General features: G+C 40.3%; 1 protein-coding gene and 2 long non-coding RNA genes across 3 annotated transcripts; 2 read left to right on the forward strand and 1 right to left on the reverse strand.

The window, feature by feature from the left end:
* Positions 1-9: 9 nt before the first annotated feature.
* On the forward strand, positions 10-9,891 carry LOC136432488 (uncharacterized). Its single transcript, XM_066423802.1, has 7 exons — positions 10-175; positions 4,179-4,358; positions 5,793-5,957; positions 6,628-6,747; positions 7,230-7,434; positions 8,507-8,589; positions 8,970-9,891. Exons 1-7 carry the CDS (start codon positions 170-172, stop codon positions 9,156-9,158), a joined length of 948 nt encoding a protein of 315 aa, XP_066279899.1. The 5' UTR covers positions 10-169; the 3' UTR covers positions 9,159-9,891.
* LOC136432481 (uncharacterized) lies at positions 452-2,025 on the forward strand. Its single transcript, XR_010755534.1, has 2 exons — positions 452-707; positions 1,269-2,025. It is a non-coding gene; the product is annotated as an uncharacterized lncRNA (long non-coding RNA).
* Positions 1,806-3,636, reverse strand: LOC136432480 (uncharacterized). Its single transcript, XR_010755533.1, has 2 exons — positions 3,377-3,636; positions 1,806-2,844 (listed from the first exon to the last, which is right to left on the reverse strand). It is a non-coding gene; the product is annotated as an uncharacterized lncRNA (long non-coding RNA).
* Positions 9,892-10,024: the final 133 nt, after the last annotated feature.

Below are 10,024 nucleotides of genomic sequence, written 5' to 3' on the forward strand. Positions count from 1 at the left end.
CGACTGCGCATGCGTATTACAACCAGATTGCCCAGCAGCCTTTGCAAAATTTCCCGCGAAACTTCGTCGTGGTTTTCATTTCTGTTTCCCATTTTCATTATTAATATCAATATATAAGGTCACTTCAAGGAACAAGCGATCCTTGAAACATGAGAACTTGGTATTGGACATGAAGGTATGAAGAAGTGCCCAGACTAACCCGTTAGGTTGTAGAACGAGGTAACATGCTGGACCACGCCCTCTACCACCGCCCCCCTCCCCTCCTCACGGTCTCTGTTTCTGTTTCAACTCCTTGCTATTTACATACTTGCTAGTACACAGAAGTAATACTTAATCGTCCTTTGTTACTTTTACTATTACTAAGCCCTTGTTAAACCATTACTACTGTAGTTGGTTCGAGAAACAGGACTGACTCAAGGGCATTGTTTGGTGGTTTTGTCTTGAAATGTAAACACGGGGTATAACGTACGTCACGGGATGGCCAGACACATTCGGTGGTCGCAGAGATCTATCAGCCGCAACGCGCAGACACATTCGACGCGCCGCGGAAAAATCAGCCGTCCGCGCGGACCTATCAGCCGCAACGCGCAGACAAATTCGACGCCGCGCGAACCTATCAGCTGCTCGCGCGGAAAATTCAGCCGTGGGACAGCGCCATCAGGTGTCTCACTACTGCCTTCAGAGAGCGCTGGAAAGGCCGCGCCAAGGTAGGTCCTCCACAATTTCCTTCTCTAGCGTCATATAGAGACATGGACTGGTAATCTAACTAGGCCTATCAGGTGCCACACTATCTTAGGGTCATCTGGAGCCAGAAATAATCGGCAGGTCTTCAAATTTAGTCCAGGCATAGGGAGAACAGTTCTAAATCGGTGACACGCCACATCGAAGTAATCAAGGTAAACAGTGGCCAATGCCGTATTTTGGGCCGTTAGAAGCAAAGGCATCGGTGGTTTTGAGGTTTTTTTAGTGTGATTGGGTGTCCAGAACAACGTAACATACTCTGGAATTGATATAATATGCCCACAGAGCGAAAATATGTGGTAGCAGTGATACCGCTATATAACGCCCCCCTCCCCATTTTCTAGTAACGTTACGGCCCATATCTTATACATGTAGTAGTATAGTAAGCATTAACAGGCAAGTGTTTTTGCCGCCTCGATTGATTTTGGCGATATGCGGGGAATACCTTCTGTCACTTAAAGGGATTATATAGATACAGATACAGGTATAATGTGTCACTGCAAGTAATCAACCCTGACATTTTTCAGAAATGACTCGTCGATTCAGGTTGACACTATATCCGCGGAAAAGGTGTGGAAACAAAGCAACGGGCACCTGGAAAGCAAACACAGATTGCGAAGTTGACGATGTATGGGTAACAGAAGTTAACATTGGCATTGATGACAGCACTGCGGCAGGTCCCAGGCAGAAAGAAACACAACTCTCCTGGACAACTCCTACTCGAGCTAGCGTCAAGGACACTTTTTCTGGACTGTAGGCTTCTCTCCCTTTATACGAAAGGCACTAAGCAACGGAAATCATACAATGTACAACTGGAATATTCAAATAACTCCATATTTGCCGTAGAAATCTATATTCATAGAGATATGTATTGAGTAGATTATTCATCAATTTTGGTACTTTGCAGTGTGTTTGAAATAGCACATGATATTAGACGAAGACTATACTTTGTCAGGTTGTTATATTTACAGATTTAAGTAATGGACCATCTCAGCGTTGCATCATTGTACTGACCATCTGTATTTCCTGAAATGTTAATCCAAAAATGACACACAAAATATAGGTATATATAACTAAATTTATTCTTGTTGTTTACAAAATATATATTTGCTGAATTGCAATACCATGTTCTTGATCTTGTTATACATCACTTGGCAAATGACTATGTTGTAATCATATTGCATTGTAGCTTGATTTATTGCTATAGATTACAAATGAAAGTATTCTGATCGTTTATAAATATTGACTCTTGAAAAAAGAAGAACAAAGTCAAAACCAGTCAAATACAGAGTCTCGGCGCCGTGATTTTCCCAACACTACAGATGAAAATATGGCACTGTACAGGTGCATTATACATGAGGTATACCTTCTTGTGAAACAACAAATGTAATTATATGATCCAGAATTCGTGCATGATTACACACAAGTTCTTCCTTTTTATGAAACCTGTGTTCATACTGACAAACGTCTTTACTCTGGGATTGTCATGGGTTCTGTGATAATGTTTCAGGACTTCTTATATTATGACTTAAAGGACTTTCCACATTTGTCACAAAAATCCCAATCTGAGTGCACTATCATGTACTTCTTCACTTAAACTCTTTCTGACAAACTGGGCACTCCTTGGGTGATTCAACTAAGTGATCCTGAAAGTCTCTAGCATAAATAAAGTCTTTATTGCACAACCCACACTAAATTGCTGGTCCTTTATCAGCCCCATGGCAGCGACGCTTGTGTTCAGCTAGTGAACCGCTGTTCGCTTAGCACTTGCCATGTGTACACAGACTGCACTATAGTCCTGCGTGTGGGGGAGGAGACATCCTTTTCTACATCTTCAGCTGCCACAACCACACCAGGTAGGTCATCGGACTCGTTGGACTCTTCCAAAGACACTGAACCCTCACTGGATCCACTGGTGCTGGTGTTTGAACGGGATCCACTGGTGCTGTTACTTGGAGACCAGGTACCCTGTCCGCTCCCCAAGGCATGGCTTGTCAGGTGGTTCTACATCTCCCTCCTGGAGGCTAGACTTGTAGGGTGGAACATGTGGTTTTACATTTGTGGTCACATGCACAAACCTGTCCTACTCATCAAACTCCATGGCTGAAATGCAAATTCCAAAAATGAATGACTTTGTCTGGATAAACATTGATGACTATGCATCTTCATTTAAATGACCACAACAATATTGCTTCTCATGGCTTCAATACTGCTATAAGATATGTTAATAACATCGTTCTACACGTGATGGTTCGTACTGAAGGATGGGGGAGGGGGCGTTATATAGCGGTATCACTTCTACCACATATTTTCGCTCTGTGGGCATATTATATCAATTCCAGAGTATGTTACGTTGTTCTGGACACCCAATCACACTAAAAAAACCTCAAAACCACCGATGCCTTTGCTTCTAACGGCCCAAAATACGGCATTGGCCACTGTTTACCTTGATTACTTCGATGTGGCGTGTCACCGATTTAGAACTGTTCTCCCTATGCCTGGACTAAATTTGAAGACCTGCCGATTATTTCTGGCTCCAGATGACCCTAAGATAGTGTGGCACCTGATAGGCCTAGTTAGATTACCAGTCCATGTCTCTATATGACGCTAGAGAAGGAAATTGTGGAGGACCTACCTTGGCGCGGCCTTTCCAGCGCTCTCTGAAGGCAGTAGTGAGACACCTGATGGCGCTGTCCCACGGCTGAATTTTCCGCGCGAGCAGCTGATAGGTTCGCGCGGCGTCGAATTTGTCTGCGCGTTGCGGCTGATAGGTCCGCGCGGACGGCTGATTTTTCCGCGGCGCGTCGAATGTGTCTGCGCGTTGCGGCTGATAGATCTCTGCGACCACCGAATGTGTCTGGCCATCCCGTGACGTACGTTATACCCCGTGGTAAAGCTTAATTTTTACACCATAATTGAAGTGAATCCCCTTTATGACACCTCTTCTTATCCGTGGCGATTACTGAAGGGCATTTTTGCTTGTTATTATATATATTGGCGCATATAATAACAAGAAAAAGCCCTTCTGTAGTCGCAATCTAGCCCTATATATACTAACAAGCAAAAACGCCCTTCTGTAGTGGCCACGGCTACACCTCAGATTTAGAATTCAGGTTGGTTGGTGGCTGTGTTGAACTTTAAAGTGGTCTTAAAAGGTTATACAGTTAACGCAGTTACTACATTATACCAATGATCTCCAGGTTTTGTTCAATTGATCGAACCTCCTTTATTAGCCTTATGATATAAACCTCACATGTCACTGACAATGATATCTGGAATAAATATAAGATTTCAAAAACAGAGGAAGATGCCACCACAACACTGATGTCAATTGTCATCAAGTATTAAATTTACTTTAAACTGGTCATGTCACTGTCAATACTGAATTTATGTGTACATCTCACCTTTGTAATGCAAGGTTTTCTTTTTATTCATAGAGACTGTGCCAAATATGTGAAGGTATGGAGATCCATGTGAAACAGCGGACGGAAGAGTGGTTTGAGTTGAGGCGCGGAGTTGTCCTGACCGCCTCCCGGTTTGGAGAATCGGTCGGAGTGGGAAAGGGGCGGCCATACGACTTCTTCCTGTCCCTCGTGTCAGACGATCCTTTGTATAAGGTACGTAAATGCATTTAAGTTTGCGTGGTTTTTATTTTGCGTTAAGGCGAAAATGGAGTGTCCTCTGTGGTTTTGAGATGTGCTACAGTCACATATTGCTACAGTATTGGACAAAATGTTCGCTGTAGTTTTAAGTTCGCAGTAAAAAGGTTGCTGCAAAAACCGCGAACATAAAACCACCGCGAACATTTCTGCATTTACAGTATAACGTTGCATGTATTGACTTTCTAATGTCCTTTTCCTTTTAGCCTTCAGATGGACAACAGCAAACTGTAACAGTAAAATAGTTTTTACTAAATCAAAGCAAATATCTCTGATGATGTTTTGATTAAGACTAAGTGACTGGAAAAATGTTTGAGAATTACAGATGTTTCAAATGCCATCCGGCATTCTTCATCAGTGCAAATGAAATAACTAAAAAAATTAGAATGTGAAATGTCTAGACTTGATTGGAATATTATTTCTTCCTGCATGACTAATCTTAATAAACGTATTTTGGTCTCAAACTTTCTACTTGCACTCTTGTTTGTTTGTTTGTTGTTTATTTCATTTGTACTCATGATTTATGTTTAGAGAGGTTTGTTTTGTATTGGGACGACTGAAGTTGCCAAAATTTCCATCCAAAATTTGTTACCCGAGGATAGGATACTAAAAGTTCATTAAACGTCCCAAGATCCAAAACTTCTCATTTCAAATGCTTTGGTAAAATAATGATATATTCTCAAGATGAAAACATTACGGGCCTAAATGGGGTAGGGAATTTCCAGAACAGCCTTGTTCGTAACCCCAGTGTTTCTCCTAATTGGTCAGTGAAGTCATGCTTGTCTCGAGCATTGATGTTTCTGACCTAGGGTGAAGAGATGCTACTACAGAAACAATTAGTTCAGTGGTTAGATGAGTGGTTCCCCTACAGCTTTGCACTGAGCGAGATCGTTAAAGAAAATGAAAAAAATCAAGCTTAGATCTCTCATTTGTTATGGCTCTTTTGGAGTTACTCCATAATACACTGTACAAGCTATATGTATTCAGTGTTATTACCTCCATGAAAATGGAGGTATTGTTTTGGGTGTGTCTTTATATGTGTGTGTGTGTGTGTTTGTGTTTCTGAATACATGTATTTGTAGTCAGCTTTTCCCAACTTGAGCTCTGGATGGATTGTTATGATATGTCGTATGTGGGTAGGTCTTGGGAAGATAAAGGTCAAGATCATATTGGACCCCCCTGGTGTAAGACCTTAATACTGCAGCAGAACCGTTTTTTTTTAAAATCTTTTGACCTGGATATGTTATTAGTCTTGATTTTTTAGTGACAGAAAGATGATGTTTGAAAGAAAAAGTGTAGGTTTCGTCCTCGTAGCAACTTGTTCTGGAACTGCAGGGGCATTTTTGCTAACATCTTTAAAGATTGTTGTATAAACTTGTTGTGTCTGTACAGGGAGACAGTGGCAACTCCTTTACACAACATGGCATAGACATGGAGCGCATAATTGATGAGATGTATGGACTACTGACTGGCAACCATACAGAGGAGGCGGGTTTCTGGGTACCAGAGCCGAGCAGCGTATTATACAGACTGTGTGGAGCATCCCCTGATGGCAAGGTAATCATAAAATCATCTACGAAAAAGATGTTGTGTTTCTTCTGTTAACCCGGCTGGCCCTAGTAAAAACCTGCCGACTCTAGCCTTTTTTGGGGTCCACTGTTGGCGGCAAGGGACGTAGAAGTTTCGATCTGACATCTGAGAGATAAAATTTTCAAAATAAAAATCTAAGTAGTCTTGTGATTTTTCTTTGAACACATTTATTCACTTTATAAGTTTACTTGCGCTTATAATATATCTGTAGAATTACAATATGATGTTGAAAATACCAATGTCCTGACGCATTTCAGCTTAACATTATTAAACTGTATTCGTTGGATCACTTTTGCCAAAATCTGAAAAAAAGGGAAAAAAAGAGACTGACTGTACTGACTGTAATTATTTCAGAATTTTATCGCAAACACGACATTAATTTTCCTTGCCTGTTGTTCTCCAGCAAGGAAAACTGGAACATCTCCTTTTGGCAATAAAAAAAAGAATACCACTTCAATTGTTACATAATAGATAGTATTCTATGGTAAAGTGCCGCTTTTAGGTGGTTAACATTATTTATCTCTTTCAACATTTAATGAGCAATTAATTCTTTGTGTACTACTAGTTTTTTTTAATGATCTTTTAAAACAAATCAACTTTGATGTGTGTCAATGTTACGTTTACTTTTCACCCGTAGGTGTTTTTTGGTTCGGAGACCCAGCCATCCGGTCTGGTGGAATACAAGGCTCCTGTCAACCACCTGTACACCAAGCAGAAGCACCCCCCACATGGCATTCCTCGCAGCTACATGGCGCAGGTGCTGTAGAACATGCAAGCCACTGTTCCCTTTTTGTTTGCTCAGAACCTCGTAGTGCCTAGTGGCACAACTGATGTGAGCGTGTGAATGAGAAAAAGTTTCGAAAAAAAAAATTTGCCTTCATTATGAAATCTATGTGGTCATGAAGGATGAACAAAGCTAAGCACACACACAGTATTGTTTTCCCCGAAATATAGATCCTTCAATTTTGTTCTTTCAAAAACTTCTTTGACTTTGCAATTGACTTAAGCATTCTACGACTTTAGTATCCATTTTCTTTTTCAATTTGCAGCATACATTCATTTTCTCATTTTGTAGCTGCATTGTAGATCTATGATTTACAGTGTGACTGAAAACTTTTCTTCTTTTTTTTTTGAAACAGATGAAAATTGTTGGGCACACGGATGTCATCCATATTATCAAATCAACATGGCTTAAGAAGGTTAAAAGATAATATTCTAAGTTAACCTCCTTGATAACAGATACAAGGCCAGATGGCTTTCTCCAGTCTTCCCTGGTGTGACTTCATGGCAGTCTGTACCTCCACGAGAGAGATGATGTTAAGGAGAGTTCACTTCCACCAGAAGTACTGGAACTTCTTGGCTAACAGACTAAGGCAGTTCTGCCTGGCGGTACAGGAGGCGCGGCGGAGGAAAGACAAAGGGCTGCCCTTCGACAAAGTACCAGGTAAGCACTGACGGCGTTTGAATTGTTACAAATGCAGGCCTTTAAGGCCACCCTGCCATATTCCATTGGGCCTGACCCCCCCCCCCCCCCCCCACCATCAGTGATACCCCTTTAGGGGTGGTTTGAGGGTAACGAGAAGAAGAAGACTGATTTGTCTAAGTTTTTTTGTTTTTTTATATCTCAAAAAGAAATTTGGAAGCACAATCTTAACTGATAAGAAATACTACAGTTACTGTAAAAGGTGAAATGTTCGCTGGGATTTAATTTCGGAGTAGGGAGAAAATGGAGTGTTTGCGGTGGTTTTAAGTTTTCGGTTGAAACTGCCAGCAGAGTTTTACTAAGATTTAGCTTAAAAGGGGAAATGTTTGTGATGGTTTAAAGTTCAGGGTGAAGAGGTCACCAAGAAAAATATAAAACCACCACGAACATTCCCCTTTTACAGTATATGCTACATACATTGAAAAATTTGACTGTCAATGTAAATTGCATTCAAGGGAGCTAGGGGGTTGCTAGACTTTTGTTTTACCTCTGCTTATGAAGACACCCACACTCTATCTCCTAAGAGCCTTCATATTATCCATCCCTATGCTTGAAGTAGACACAAGAAATCTGGTAACAAAATTTCTTCTAATTCTGAACACAAACTTAATGTTGGCCCTTTCCAAATATTATCAAAGCTTTTATGTCAATTTCTTATCATTTGCCACTATATTGACAATGTCCTTTAAGAGGTCAATACATAATATTTGCAAGGAGTTATTGTCCACTACTGCAGTACTCTAAAATTACACTAGAGGGCACAACAAGGCTATCATAAACATATCAGTATGAAAAGGCCCAGGTATTTCCTAGGGAGAACAGTGTGCAACGTTTAGCTCAGAAGTCAGCATAGGCAAGGAAGTTTTATCAAGACCTTGGTATAGATGTGTGTGTACAGCAGACCAAAGCTTAGCGATTACCTCTGAACATTTCAAACTATAGAAGTAGATATAGTGTTCCATTGTTAAATGTTTATAAGGAGCAGTATTCTTTTGTATAGGTTATTGTGACTCTTCCTCTATACTCCTGCCAGGTGTGCCTGTACTTAAGCAGCTGCAGATGTCCAGGAACCTGTTCCCTGGGGAAGCTGACATTGTTGTGCAGGACTTGCTGAAGGTAAGTTTACAATTTTGCCGACAGATGTTATGAAATTTAAGGAAATGGTTTGGCATTATGTAAAAGGTAAAGGTAGTCCAATACCGGAGAGTGGAGGGGGTACTAGTAAGTCTTGTAAAGTGCCTTTCCTGATGACACAACCTCACCCGGGAAAGCCAGGAATGATGTCCTGTTGGTGGTGTTTTAATAGTCTGTTGTAACGTTAGCTTGTTCCAGTCACAGACACTTCTTTGATTGAATTTACACCTTCCACATTCTATGTGGCCATTGCATAGCCTGACTTAAACTATGGTGGGTTATTTTAGTAGCAGGTAGCTCTTGTTGTATAGGTACATCTCTGATCAACAATGCTATTGTAAACAAGTCTCTTGTTCCTTCAGGTAAATGAGAGAGGACAGTTCCAGTCTACTGCAGGTCGGTGGATGGACTACAACTTCCTGATGGGAATAGCCCCCCAGCCTTCGCTGACATTCCCGCCACACCTATCCGCCATCTTGTCTAAAATTGATGCACAAATAGACCAAAAGAATAATGACAAAAATAAGACTCTAACTATTGAAGAATCATGACGAGCAGTAGGATATTGTTGATCAAGAAAACTTAAGCTTTATCCTTTCTCTAATGTTTTGCATTTATGATCATGTGTAGTCCATATCTAATGTTTAACATTACAGCAAGTGTAGATATGCTGTACAATATACACTTAGACTTAGCACTACAATGACTCAGGGTACATTGTTGCCGATTTAACAAATGCATTGGATGATTGACACTGAAACATATGTATATTTCAACGTCCAGTGACTCGTTGTTTGTTTTGTTGAACCTTTGTTTACTTATGAGAAGCTCAAATCATCATGCTGGCTGCTTTTCATTGCGGTCATGAGGGAAGAAGTAAGGGTCAGATAAATCATAACAGATACAGATTACATCTAAGTCCTATCAACACTACCAACATATATTATTACATATACATGGTACAAAACATTAGTACCTCAAAAGCTGTTGTGTACTACAATTGTCACTATAGTTGAAATGTATATATGACATGTAGAAGGTAGCAGAGAATGCAGCATTCATAGGGTTAAGTACTTTTGATACCTCATTCCAGTATACATCCATGTTACAATTTAATACAAACATGTCACGTTTGCTGAAAAATTATATATGATCTATTCAGGCCAAAGATTTGAATGTTTTACTACATTGTATTTTGATATTGTTACGTAGGTACATCTGTATTTATTTTTGTACTTGTTCTAAAGAAGTTCAAGGATAAACAAGGAACAAATGGGCGGTTCTTTTGCTTGTTAGTTTGTTTTTATTTTAATTTCAGCAGTAATTCTGTTTGTTTACAACAAGTTAACCTTGCCATTGGTAAAATAATGATGGATTTCACATGCTTATCATGACTTCCATTGTCGATTTTTTCCAA

Source organism: Branchiostoma lanceolatum, chromosome 4 (assembly GCF_035083965.1).
Source record: "Branchiostoma lanceolatum isolate klBraLanc5 chromosome 4, klBraLanc5.hap2, whole genome shotgun sequence".
Taxonomy (NCBI): Eukaryota; Metazoa; Chordata; class Leptocardii; order Amphioxiformes; family Branchiostomatidae; genus Branchiostoma; species Branchiostoma lanceolatum.

Excerpts from the sequence above, each read along its gene's own strand:
- LOC136432488 (XM_066423802.1), top strand. Across the intron at positions 7,435-8,506 it reads GCCCTTCGACAAAGTACCAG|GTGTGCCTGTACTTAAGCAG; the intron begins GTAAGCACTGAC and ends TACTCCTGCCAG. Across the intron at positions 8,590-8,969 it reads TTGTGCAGGACTTGCTGAAG|GTAAATGAGAGAGGACAGTT; the intron begins GTAAGTTTACAA and ends TTGTTCCTTCAG.